Below are 14053 nucleotides of genomic sequence, written 5' to 3' on the forward strand. Positions count from 1 at the left end.
TCAATAAAGCAGTTGACTTACGTTGTGAAGGACTGAAGCCACAGCATTGGTGAGTTCATCTGAAGTCACAGGGTCGCTCATGGTTGACGTCGGGACACTGCGGTGAAGACGCACAGGAGACGCTCAAGAACAATCGGATCAGCACAGGCTTTAGCCTTTCTCTTTCTCACTGAGACTCAAGCAGGAGTTTATAGGCAGCATAACCTGCAAACAGTTTGAAACATTAAATAATTTGTTCAATGCCAATTACAGCCTTAAGATTATACCAGTCAAAAAAGTTCACAGTGTGATTAAACAATTTGCTGGTGTAAATGAACTTAAACTACAACATAACAGCCCCACCTCGTATCCAAAGACTGATAAAAACCAGATAAAGTTGCTACTGTAAGAACACACTGATAAGAGACTAATGCTTGAAAATAACCATAAAATATTGGATGTGATGTAACAGTAGATTAAGATATGCTCACCGTTCAACTGAACACCATACAAAGATCACAACAGTTCATTAGTTGACTGAATAAGTACCACTTCATATTGAATTCAAGACAAGATAACATTTTATAGTAAGGTTCAGGTCAACATTAGCTAGCATTAGTTATCATGAATATACAATAAACAATACTTAAATTTTTTTAACTAATGCATTTTTTAAATCAAACGTTAGTTAATATACACTAATAGCTAATATGCAAATTAAAAAATGTCATGTTAGGGAATGCATTTACTATTGAGACCTTATTGTAAAGTGTTACCAAGCAAATATAATACCTTTAATAAATCACAAGTAACCAATTTCTAACAGAAAACCAACCTTTTAACTGCTAATAACTAGTCCTTTGTGGAAGTAACCTTTGGTTTGGTGCAGTAGTCTGTGCAAAAACACAATTGTTTGATTGTTGAGTTGAGGTTTGACCTCTAACTAGAACATTCAAGGACGTCAACACTCCTTTTTTCAAGTCTTTCTTTTGTTGATTCATCTAAGCGTTTCTCATAGCTGAATTGTGGATCGAAGCGCTCTTGCAATGGGAGGTTTCGTGGCAAATATGTGGAGCCATTTAACCTTTAGCTATCTTGATCCAGTTTCTGTTGAAAAGAAACATCCTAACAACATGATGCTCAAAGTAAAGGTCTTGCATTAAACGTGTAAAAGTTCTACCATGGTCTTATTAAATCTTAATATGAATTTCCCGCATGTTTTTAAAAGATTGAACACTCGTTCCAATCAAATTGACACTTTTTATTGTCAGAAACATCTGTAACGTTTCATAAAAGTAAATACAATCAATATTATGCTGGATATTTTGACTAATGAGCATTATTATAAAAAGCGTTTTGAATAAGAAAGTTACCCAAATAAGTGATTGTAATAAAGTAATCTAAAAATAACTTGACCTTACCAAAAGAGGAACATGACCTTCAGGGAGACCAGAACTATGGTAAAGTTAAGCAGGTGACTCTTATATTACAGGAGTCACATGTGTGTTCATTTGTGGACCTGCCCAGTTATTCATCTTGGACAGCATCAGTGCAAAACCAAGTTCAAACCGCCCCTTATTAAAAATAAAATAGAATCCTTATTGCAACATTTCATCTCGAAACGGTGTTCTAAGAACTTGGTCGTACTATCTTTAAGAGTTTTCTAAATATAGAGCATGCTATATTGTAATGTTGAAATGTCTTCTATAAATGCTCATTTTAGGTATAGACTTTCTTGGAAGGTCAACAATTTCATTGACGGTTTTTTTTCGGACCAATTGAGTTCATCAACCGCATGATTAATAATTCTGTGAGAGACACAATCGAAATTTGGAACACAATCTGGGCATTTATTCACTAAATGTCCACATTCTCAAATCAAGGACATTTATGGATATTTTGGCTATTTGACAGAGAAAATGAATTCATTCAAAAATGTGACCCTGGACCACAAAACCAGTCTTAAGTAAATTTTTCTATATATACATTTACGGTAGGAAATGTGTAACATATCTTCATGGAACATGAAGTTCTTTACTTAATATCCTATTGATTTTTGGCATAAAAGTTAAATTGAGCATTTTGACAAATACAATGTTTTTTAGCTATTGCTACAAATATACCCCAGTGACTGGTTTTGTGGTCCAGGGTCACAAATGGATTTGTCCTTCATTTCACGTACAAGGTTATTAGTTTCAGAACAAATGGAAGCTTTTCAAGCAGAAGATGGAAATTACACTTTTGTGATCAGAAAACACACATATTATAGGCATCACCTGGAACAAAAAATGACTGTTTCCAAATGGGTTTCCTCAAAGTATTTTAACATTGGAAAAATTTAACTTAAGTTTCTTTGTTTAAAAAGGAAGTGCTTTTAAAACAAGAAGTATCTACAATTGCACAATGAAAGATAAGACAATCCATTCTATGATCGTCGGCTTGCTGCTGTGATGTTTGCTGCTTTCAAACAACCTCCAGTGCTCAAGTTAGCTTAACCAGGTGTGCATCTGCACAATATAAACCTCTGTTTATAGTGTGCAAACTTCACCTTTACTTTTTACCAAGAACATAGCTGCGTATTTCCTTTTTCATTAATAAAGGAATCTTATTGTTTGTTGATTCAATTTCCCTCTCCATTTCCTCCAGACGTCAACTTGGTAACCACTTCTAGCAACTGTTTTTGTCTACCACATTTAACCATGTACTTGCCAAATCACCTTTGGTTTTGTACACCTTGAATGTGAACACAAAGTACTTTATCCTCTGAAATTCAAAGCATAAGCACTTGGTGGACATAGTCTTGGCAAGAATAAAGAAAGTGGGATCAAATGCAACTAATTTCTTGTCAGACAGGATTTCAATTCAAGCCACTGTACATGTAACTTGTAGATTTTGTAATTTAAGTTAAAGTTATCCAACTTCAACTGGAATCCCTCGTCCCAAACAGAGCTCAGGATCAAGCACTCTCAGTTGGGAAAATCCTTTTGCTTTCGTGAAAGGCAAACAGGCTTATTGGATTATATTCAAGTATGTCTATAAAATATAATTTCAGACAAAGCAAAGGCAGCCAATAAAGATGCCATTCTGCAAATAGACATTCAATCACAATGCGGAAACCTCACTGTAAAAATATAAAATGCTCAATGACTGAGTAGCACAGCAAATATAGAGTTCCTAGTTTATAGTGACCAACGGCTCGTCCACATGAAAGACATGTTTGTGAGCTGAATTTAAACCTCATGCAGAAAATGTCAAAGAATTGGTTTGGATCAAGCAATATATGGTGAGGCCTAGTGTTTAAAAATCTGGGCTGAAAACCTAATGGTTGCAGGTTCAAAGCATCGACACGTGAGCAATAAACAATGTTCATAATCAAGACTTAATATCGGGTTACTGCAAAGAAATATCTGTAATTACATTTTGGATAATCAAGTCTAGAACTCTCATTTTTAAGTTTGTAAAAAATAATATTAACAAAACTTACCTGAAAAAAAGAAAAATTCACTTAGAACCAAAGCCTATGGGACTGTTTAATGCATTTTTATGTTGTTTTTTCAAAGTATAAATCATTAACTCAAATAGGCACAAGTTCATATCAAAAGCCAATCAGATGTTACTAATTGTGCACCTACTTAATATTTTTCATTTATTAATCTACAACGAATGTCCAAAAAAGCACTTGAGTGTTCTTTTAAAAGATGCTTTGTTGCATTAAAAAAAAAAAACATTGTGCAACGAAATGGAAAAATGCAGACGTGTTTTTTACATGATGCAGCAGACTGTGGCATGATGCTTAAGTTTTTGGCCAAAGATGTTCATCTGAGTGTATGCCTAACTAGTCAACCTCACTAACAACTATTCAGCTGTTGGATGAACCATCCCTATTATTTACAATTATTTAATTAGCAAAAACTTATACAGAAGTAACTAAACAATACAAACGGTGTGACTGCACTAAATATCAGTTAAGCACTATAGCATCTACAAAACCATACTTTGGTTTGGACAAAAATCACTTTTTCATTTCAACTTTTGAATTGTTTAAATACAGCACAGGCTGGACATTGGAGATGCTTATTGCTGTGAGATTAGTGATGTTTAATGACTTCATCAAACTCACAAGACATGCCACGCAGGCTCTGAGCTTTACATACAAACACACAGACCATGTCTGTGGATCATTTGATTCATTAGATCATTAACGCTCATTAAGTAAACTTGAGTTTAAGGGGAAAATAAAAGCACAGACTAAATGATGACTGGGTGATATCAGTAAACCAGTGGACTTTTCACTGTTGACTTAGCAATGTCTAGTGATCCATCATGATATGCTGACTATTTGAATTTCAATTCTAGATGCCAACAAGTTATAAATTAATAGTACATTCTGTTATGTTGATACAAACACATCACTTAGAACTTGGGAAAGAAAGTTAGATTAATGAATAGAAAAAAAAACTTTTATATACAACAAAATGTAATTTGATCAAAAATGTCTTACACAAAACAAAATTCTGCTAGATCAACTGAATTGGTGATTGAATAGCCACCAGTTATTAAAATAGCAAATGGAGTTCAAATAATAGCATTTGATTTGCATGTTTAAATTAAAAAAATGAACAGTTAAACAAACAATGTAAAATCCAATGAAACAAACTAACTCACCTCAATGTGCTTACTGCAGAGAAGCTGCTGCTGACATCTTAGTGTAAAGCCAACAGCCACTGTGTACAGAACGCCAGCGAGAGAGAGAGAGAGAGAGAGAGAGAGAGAGAGAGACAGACAGTCAGAGAGCTTATAAAGCACTGTATATCTGCAGTTTTTCCCTCACACACTCAAACACCAGCACTGATGGGTAAATCGCTTCCTCCACCAGATTAAGTTTCCTCCCCTAGACCTCTGATGGCCGGCCATGTGACCGCTGCACAGCAGTGAGTCAGCTATGACACACACACACTCATACCCTCACATATACAGTACTCACTCACACACCTCATACCCATCTGTACTTTAAATGACAAATAAAGACATTTTAACAGTAAATGTGTCATGTGAGGAAAGGTTAACCATGACAAGGACACTTGTTAGACATCATTCTATCCTTGCATCACGCCATGATGGATGAAGTAAACATCACTGACAGCATAATAACCACAAAACGACTCTTAAAAAACAATTACAGGAGTTTCATTTATTTACCAGTGGCTTAACAGGCTTTTTAATATTCATGTGTAATATTTGCTAAAGATGTTAAACTGTTTGTTTACAACCATAAAACAGAGAAAGGATTTTTATGTCTAAGAACTAATATATGTAGCACAAATTTGTATTTATTTTTCTTTTCAGCTTTTTGACACAATAATGAATTATTATTACAAATGATTACATAATATTCATTAATCTTTACTTTTTTACATCAGCATTATACATGATGATGATTAATAATATAGAAAGACAAAATAATTACAGTATTAGAATAATGATTATTGTTACTTATATAATTATGACTAGCAATGTGATTATCATTATTATTCTGATATATTTTCAATGTTGTTGTTATTAATATAAAAAATTATAAAAGCGAAAATACAACTGTTATTGCTGCAAACTTGTTTTTGATTTATTAGATGTCTGAAAACCAGTAAAAAGTATTTTTTATTTATGGTTTTATTTCTGCTTTTAATAAAATGCGATAAAATAATTATCATCATCATCATTATAATTGCTTTTTGATTTTAATAATGCAGTACACCCTAACAATAAACCCCAAAACTTATATTTAAGGTTATATAAGAAAAATAAGTAACTTTAGAGCTTAATATCGGTGGCTGCATGGGCACATGTGCAAAAAACATCTAAAACCTGAAACTCAAGCACTGTTTCAAGTTGCAAGTATTTGTTTGACCCAACAGCCAAGTGTGTGTAAAATGCACACACGTGTGTGTATGTGTATGTGTATGTGTGTGTGTGTGTAGCAGCATGAGTATGTGTCAGTGGGAGTCACATGGTCTTGGATCAGCCCAAAGGACCAGCCACAGAGAATTAAAACTTTAGTCCGCTTCGAAGCTTGGGGTTTTCCTCAATCCCTAAAACCCTTCAGGAACAGAGGAACTTGGACTGGTCAGTGACCTCTTTGAGTGTATGGTTTAAGACCAAGATGTCAATGCCTGTCAGCACAAAGTTATAAGTGGTACCACAGGGTTTTATGCACAAGACTGCACAAAACCAGACTAAACGATAATTCCTCAATGATTCCGGTGAATACCACTCCTAAAGTATCAAGACTGCGTCATTATAAAGGTTTGTTAATGTCATTAATTTGTTTGTCATACAATTAGCATGACAAACAGAGCGGTCTCCATTCACAACATTAGTGCTGTAACTCCCACTGCAATGGGTGAGGTCAGATGTCCAGGAATCTCAACTATCAGTTCACAGCTAGGGTGAGCGAAATGTGCTGAAATGTCTTGAGCAACAATCTGACTTATTTCTACTAGAATACCCCCAATAATCCATCATGCTATAGTGACTTAATAATACAAAATATAAAAATAGAGACGCACAGAAATCACAATTCTGACCGATAAAGTTTAGCCAATAATTATGTTCACATTGTGGCCATTAACAAAGAAAATGGCTGATATTAGAACGCTGCACTGTTTTTTATTAATGGGTCTAGAAAATAAAACTAAAATGCTACAAGCATTGCTATTTCCATTTATATAAAAAAAAAAAAAAAACTAAACATGGAAAAAAATAGAATAATTGTTAACTGGAAAAGAATATATAAACATTTTGCACTTTTGTTTAGTTTAAGTATATTAAAATATATTAAATACTACAGTGTTTCCCATAGTCTTACACTATGTATATAGGCAAAACATCTTTTAAGGTAATACAAATGAAAAAAAAAAAAGACTGAAACATAAAAATGAAATATATATATATACACAGTACAGACCAAAGTTTGGACACACCTTCTCATTCAACGGTTTTCTTTATTTTCATGACTATGAAAATTGTAGAGTCACACTGAAGGCATCAAGGGCTATTTGACCAAGAAGGAGAGTGATGGGGTGCTGCGCCAGATGACCTGTCCTCCACAGTCACCGGACCTGAACCCAATCGAGATGGTTTAGGGGTGAGCTGGACCGCAGACAGAAGGCAAAAGGGCCAACAAGTGCTAAGCATCTCTCGGGGAACTCCTTCAAGACTGTTGGAAGACCATTTCAGGTGACTACATCTTGAAGCTCATCAAGAGAATGCCAAGAGTGTGCAAAGCAGTAATCAAAGCAAAAGGTGGCTACTTTGAAGAACCTACAATATGACATATTTTCAGTTGTTTCACACTTTTTTGTTATGTATATAATTCCATATATAATTCCACATGTGTTAATTCATAGTTTTGATGCCTTCAGTGTGAATCTTCAATTTTCTTAGTCATGAAAATAAAGAAAACTCTTTGAATGAGAAGGTGTGTCCAAACTTTTGGTCTGTACTAATATATATATATATATATATATATATATATATATATATATATATATATATATATATATATATATATTAGTGGTGGGCCGTTATCGGCGTTAACGTGCTGCGTTAACGTGAGACTCTTATCAGGCGATAAAAAAAAATATCACCGTTAACGTGAGACTCTTATCGGGCGATAAAAAAAAATATCACCGTTAATCTATTCTCAAAATTGGGTTTGGAGCTGGGTCTATACTAAGCAAGCTATGATGACTTTCATCTTGATATTTTATATAACCGAGTGGCTGAGGCCAGCCTAAAAAGATGCTCAGGACAGTTGACGGGCCACTGCTGCGCATCGTCACGAAAGCTTATCTTTTTTACGTGCTTTTAAGCCTTACCGCTTGTCGATTTAAACATTAAAGCATCCAAACACAAGACGCGGAAAAGCTGAACAGAGCTGGTTACTCGCGCGCTGTGTTCAGTATGTGTGAAACAGGCGTAAGGTTGTTTGCACCTTGTGCAATGTGGAATTAGTTTACAGCTTTTTCAAGCACTTTGTGATGCATTTTGGAAACAGGAGATGAGCCCCTTTTCTAATGCACCATCTAGCTTGATAAACCCCTTCTCAAAGACTTACTGTTTGTCAATTTTATTTGGGTAACGCACATATTCTGAATGCCGTCGGCAGAATTCGAATGAGCCATTTTAATCTAGATTAATTTCAAGATCACAGTGAGATTAATCTAGATTTAAAAAATTAATCTATGCCCACCTCTTATATATATATATATATATATATATATATATGTATATATATGTATATAACACACACACACACACACGCACACACACACACATCTATACATACAGTGTTGATGCATTACAAGCAATGCGAGTTACGTAATCAGATGACTTTAGTTACTAGTAAAGTAACGCATTACTTTTTTAAATTTAGAGTTAAATATCAGAGTTACTTTTTCTAGTAGTGCAAGTTACTTTGTTTCCCATGTCTTGATTGACAGCTCCCGTGTTGCCATGTTGACAAACACATACATAAAGAGTAAAAGAAAGAAAGAATCAGACAGCAATAGAGTAAAGCTTTGCTGTGCATCAAATAACATAACTGATAATTGTGTAAAGACATAAATGGCAGGGAAGCCTATTCTCAGAGGGACATTACAAACAAAAATGACTGGAAAAATGGCAATCTGATTGGCTGGCTGCTACATACTCATGGTGCATGGGAATTTATTAGGCTGCAGGGAGTCTTGTTTACAAGCTCCCAGACTGCTACAATTAGCACCTCAGAGGAATTACTAGTAACATGAGGTGCCAAAGGTTGTGAGGTTTGTGGTATGAAATCTGTAAAAGATGCTGATGAATGGGATAACATAAAAACAATGCATGATGCATCAGATGCTCGAGATGAAGTGAACACGAAATAATTTTGCACACCTTAGTTTCGATTAGATTCTGACCAGTCATTAGATGATTTCTTGAGCTTTTCAGTTTTGTCTAGACTTGCATGTCTGCATCGTACAGGTTATGCAATTTCCTGACAAAACAAAAGATTTGACAAATCTATCTTACACTTGACAAATTTAAAGATCTTGTAGTAAAAACAAACCCACAATTCAGCAACAAGATGAGTAAAAACCTGCTGAAAACAGCATATCCTTCATGATCTTCCTGTCACATTAACTTTTCATTGTCAGCAAACTGCTCTGGTCACGATAAACAAGGAAGTCAGTTTAAGCAAATGCAAGAGAGTGTCAAAACATTGGAAAATTAAGAAGAGCTATTGCATAAACGCGCACTGGCATGCATAATGCAAGATAGCAGTGGCAAAACATGATTACATCAAAATACAGATGCCTCTTAATTGCACAGACAGCGGTGACAACATCCAAATCCACAGACAATGGAAGAATATCACCGTATTTCTCAGTGGCTGTTAAAAACTGCAAACAAATCCAGTGAATTCACTCTTACAGTTGACTGTCCAATGCCACAGTCATGGTTCGCAGTTCTCCGTAACCAGATTTCACAGCAGCTTGGTACTTGGCTAGACTTGCCTTTGGCACAACAGTGTAAGGTTCTACAATGGGAATGTTTGAGTAACATCTCCATAGCCACAAACTGATAAACCACGAACACTGGGAACGTGGCTTTAAATACACCTGATTTGAGAAATAGAATTTATTGCTTCCAGAACCAAAGAGATTATGGAAAACACATGAATTCATTTGGGTTTCGCTACTTGAGAAAGGCTAGAAACAGATCTACGCTCAGTGTAGTAACAACAAACAATGGCTCGATGCAACAGTTCTGGCACAAACGCTTTGTAAACTTTCAACAGACTTTACAGCGCAGTGAATCGTGACCCAGCTTTAATCAAAACAATGCCGTCGCAAGCCTCGCGAACACACCATCTGGGTGAACTTATGAGAGTTACGAACTTCTGTAAGTTGTTCCTAAGTTGTTTCCTGAGGACTCAGTTTTCAATTGAGTGGAACATGAGATCTAAATTAAACAAAGCACAGGTGTAACGCCTCAAAATTAGCCTTATCATAAGTTTAAAAGACACCTGATACACCCTCAAATCGTTCCCAGGATACTCTGGAAAAATAGTGACTGATATTAAGTGATTCTAAAGCTAATAATTGTGGTTACTTGGTCAATGAACAGAGCATTAGTGGAAATAAAATAAAACATTAAAAAAGCATTTTATTTCAGCCACTAGTTACCGAGGCAACATTTCTCCTTTTCTATTTAATAACTTGAAAAGAAATCTTAAATTATACAGAAAATAAAATTAAAAAAAAAACATGAAAATCAGTGGGGCCAAAAAAAACTATAAAACTAGTTCTTATGAAGCCATGCATTGCGTTGTGTGATAGACTGCAATTCACTAAAAAATGTGATCTCAATAGAAGTAGCAATGTCAGCTGGCTGGGTGAGAAAATTAATAAAATTATTATTTTTTTGATAATCTAACCTGTGAATTGGTTGATCCAGATCACAGAATCCAACTGAATGATTGCTTTATGAATCCGAATCATGGATCTGGTTGAACTCAAAGCAGTTGGAAAGAAAACATTCAGTGAACTATGACTAATATTTCCACCTGTTCAAAAATGTATAGGCTTCAAAAGACCTGAAATACTGAGTCATGTGAACTATTTTAATGATGCTTTCATGTCATTTTTGAAGCTTGAATGCTTCAGTCTGGATCATTGTAACTTAAATGGAAAAGAGCAATGAAAACCAGACATCACATGTTTTCTTTTGTGTTCCATGGAAAAAAACAACAACAACAACATGAGGGTGACTAATTGATGACTAGATTTACATTTTAGGCAAACTATTCTTTTTATTCTACATGATTTCATTTTACAGGTTCATATAACAAATGCAAAATGCAAGATGCAAGTGTTGCGCTACCAAAAAAAAGTGTGTTTATGAATGATTCTGAAGTTGTGCAAGAGAGAAACGACAGGTGAAACTCAAACTAAGCTTATTTAATTATCACTTCAAGACTAAACAGCCCTGGGACAGCTGTTCAAAAGTGTTTTTCCCTGCTCACCGGTCAGCAGGGGTTTCGCAGACTCGGGTTACGGACACACAAAAGCTCCGTCTGAGTTCTCACACTTTTTCTGTTTAACTTGGAGCGGACAATCACCTCTTTGTAATATGACAGCAGCGAACAAACTCAACAAAGCAAGCCCTGACCAGAGGAACGCTGTCATTCATACCTTGAGTCACACCAAAACAAACAATCGCAATGAAATATCGAACCGGCTCACGACAACGTGAATACAGTAACACATATCCTGGGAAATACAGTACTGTATAAACCACACAGGAGCCCCTGATCAAGTGTTGGGTCACGCTACCCAAGGCGGACTGATTCGCAAAACAGTCGTGTCAGATTTGTAATATCGTGGCCTACGTGAGAACAACAGCCTTAAAAATTTCAGCTGATTAGCGTCACCAGCCGGGCAGACAATTATGAAAGCGCAATGCAGGACTTTTGAAAATGACCTTAACCCGTAGGAAAATACTATGAGCCTGCCTCTTTTTTTTTCCCAAGAGGGCAAAAGAAACTAGCTTACAGTTGATCTGCATTGGAATGCAAGCAGGAATAAAGCTTATTTTATAATATCATTGCTAGCTTTTTTTTTATTAAAGTCTAAAGTTTGTAAAACCAGGCGATGGGAGGTAAATCAGTTATAAGATAAATCAAACCGATATTGAATAAATGCATATTTTGATAATCTCAACCTATTGCATATATAAGCAGCTCAAAATACTAATGTACTAATGGCATTCTATTGTCACTGTATTACTAGAGGATGCTGAAACATCAGTCATGCTCTGGTAAGCACAGATAGAGAAAGAACTACAAAGAGAAGTCTTTCTTTGCCGTAAACTGCACTGATTTGCTGGCCTCTGGCATTATGTCTTAATCACACTATAAAAACAAAGGCAAAGTTGCCAATTCAAAGCTTGCAAGCACAGGTTGCACCAAGTCAGTGCTTTGTTCCTCTAAGAAATCTGACTCCTAGATGGCTTTACAACACTGATCTGACCTAAATCCAGCTGACCTCTGGAAACAAGCACACACAAACCACAACAGCTTAAAGACTCAAGGTTTCTAAACAAATGATTGTGCCATTTGTCTGAAAACAAATTGACAATTTATTTTTGAGAAAGTTAGGTGCCATTTCAAAATTGTGAGGAATTTTCCTACTCATTTTTTATGATAATTTAAGTCACCACAGGAAAAAAAATTATACCTATTATTTCCAGTATGAAATTTCCTTTAATATAGTTTTTTATAAATAATGTAACTTTTATAATTTGTTTAATGTTTTAGATATAAATAAAATAGCTAGAGAGATAAGACAGATCCCACCTCTTGTCTGTGCGTGTTCAACGTTCGCAAAACAGTCTGAATGAACAATATAAATGGCGTTAATTGGGAGACTAATTTAAAAATAGAAAGTAAACAACTCGCACACTTAAAAATGGCCACTCTATCACGTAAAATTAAAATGGCTTGAAAACATGATTTGTGGGAGTTTTATAGAGTTGTTAAGTTAATCTCTGTCTGTGTCCACTATTTAGCGAGCTTTGATGACTGATGATCTGAAAAGATTTAAAACTTAACTATTAAAAAGAACAGAACATAAGTTCACAAATAAAATACATAGTTTGAATTGTTACTGCCTCGTATGTGTAAACATACCTGGCAATAAAGCTCATTCTGATTCTTGAGTTATCATTTTGAAATAAATGTAAAATGCTTAAAAACACTCATTTGATGAAGATTCATACTTGGCTGTAATAAACAGAATATTGATAAGCCTACACTTGTAATGTAAAAATATAAAATAGATTAGATTTTTTTTTCTCTGTGATAGTGGAAGTAATGTTTATTTAAACAAGAAAATGTGACTGGGGAATGAAATTTACATTTGATTAAAAAAATAAAAATCTGCAAGGACTTTGTCCTTTCACTTCAAAACACCACAGCACTGAGATTCCAGTATGAAATCTCCTAAAATATAGTTTAATACTAATAATTACACACACAAAAAAAACTCTGTACAAATTGTAACTATTACGCTATCATATGTTTGTTTGCATAGACAGAATATAAAATTTAAAAATATATGGATAATTTTAAGATAGATAGATAGATAGATAGATAGATAGATAGATAGATAGATAGATAGATAGATGGATGTATATGGTATATGATATATGGTGTCTGTATTCAACGACTATATATAAACCATGTCACTGGAAGACTTGTTGCTTTAGTTCCTTCTCTGCGCGCTGAGTAACGTTATTGTCCCCGTGGATGTCACGTGGCAGTGGGTTTTAAGATTATGTCTGTACACTCGAGTCTGACAGCAGTCCGGGGACCACGACTCACACAAACGAGCAGACGAGACGCGAGCAGACGGCTTCATCACTACAGAACGCCGTTTTCTCAGCCCATGTTCATTTAGGTTTTCCAAGTTTGAAGTAATCTTTACTGAAAGCTTAGCGCGAGCTAACCGATCACCCACGCCGACGCGCTTGCGTGCTTGCAATCCAGTCAAAAATCACTTTTTAGGCACCAGGACACTTTATATGTGGTGGATATGAGCAGAAGCGCTGATGTTGCTCACAGTCTGCTCGCATCTGAGTGTTTAAAACACTAAACATGTGTGAAATGTGTCCTACCTCGGCCGTTCTCCCCTCCTCACTGATGATGATGATGATGAACCTCATCTGACGCGCGCGCGTGCGTGTCATACATATTTCGACTGGGAAACTCCTTCCCTTTTCAGGAAAAAAAAGGTTCAACTGGATTTTTTCCCCCCTGTATGCATGGGTGCACACGTCAGAAGAGATGCACGTATCAAATGCATTAATCTAACCCAATTCCGAAAGCTAACCTTTTATTTAATTATGCAACCTTTTATATTACTGATTATATTACTACTAAAACGCATGTTAGGTAAACAAACTAACAGGACAGAACTACAAAAATTAGTTTATGGTAACCTATGGTAAATAGCACATATCACGAATTCGGTTAACG

The 14053-nt window shown here is 35.3% G+C and overlaps 1 protein-coding gene across 1 annotated transcript in view; it reads right to left on the reverse strand.

Annotated features, from left to right (window-relative positions):
• LOC132116270 (anion exchange protein 2-like) overlaps positions 1-13789 on the reverse strand; it is a 40601-nt gene extending 26812 nt beyond the window's left edge. Inside the window, exons 1-3 of the mRNA XM_059525031.1 lie at positions 13693-13789; positions 4645-4703; positions 22-204 (exon numbers count right to left, since the gene is read on the reverse strand). Of these exons, the coding sequence (XP_059381014.1) occupies positions 22-81 (60 nt within the window). The 5' untranslated portion in view covers positions 82-204; positions 4645-4703; positions 13693-13789. The remainder of the gene's footprint in view (positions 1-21; positions 205-4644; positions 4704-13692) is intronic.
• Between the last annotated feature and the right edge of the window lie 264 nt (positions 13790-14053).

Source organism: Carassius carassius, chromosome 35 (genome assembly GCF_963082965.1).
Source record: "Carassius carassius chromosome 35, fCarCar2.1, whole genome shotgun sequence".
Taxonomy (NCBI): Eukaryota; Metazoa; Chordata; class Actinopteri; order Cypriniformes; family Cyprinidae; genus Carassius; species Carassius carassius.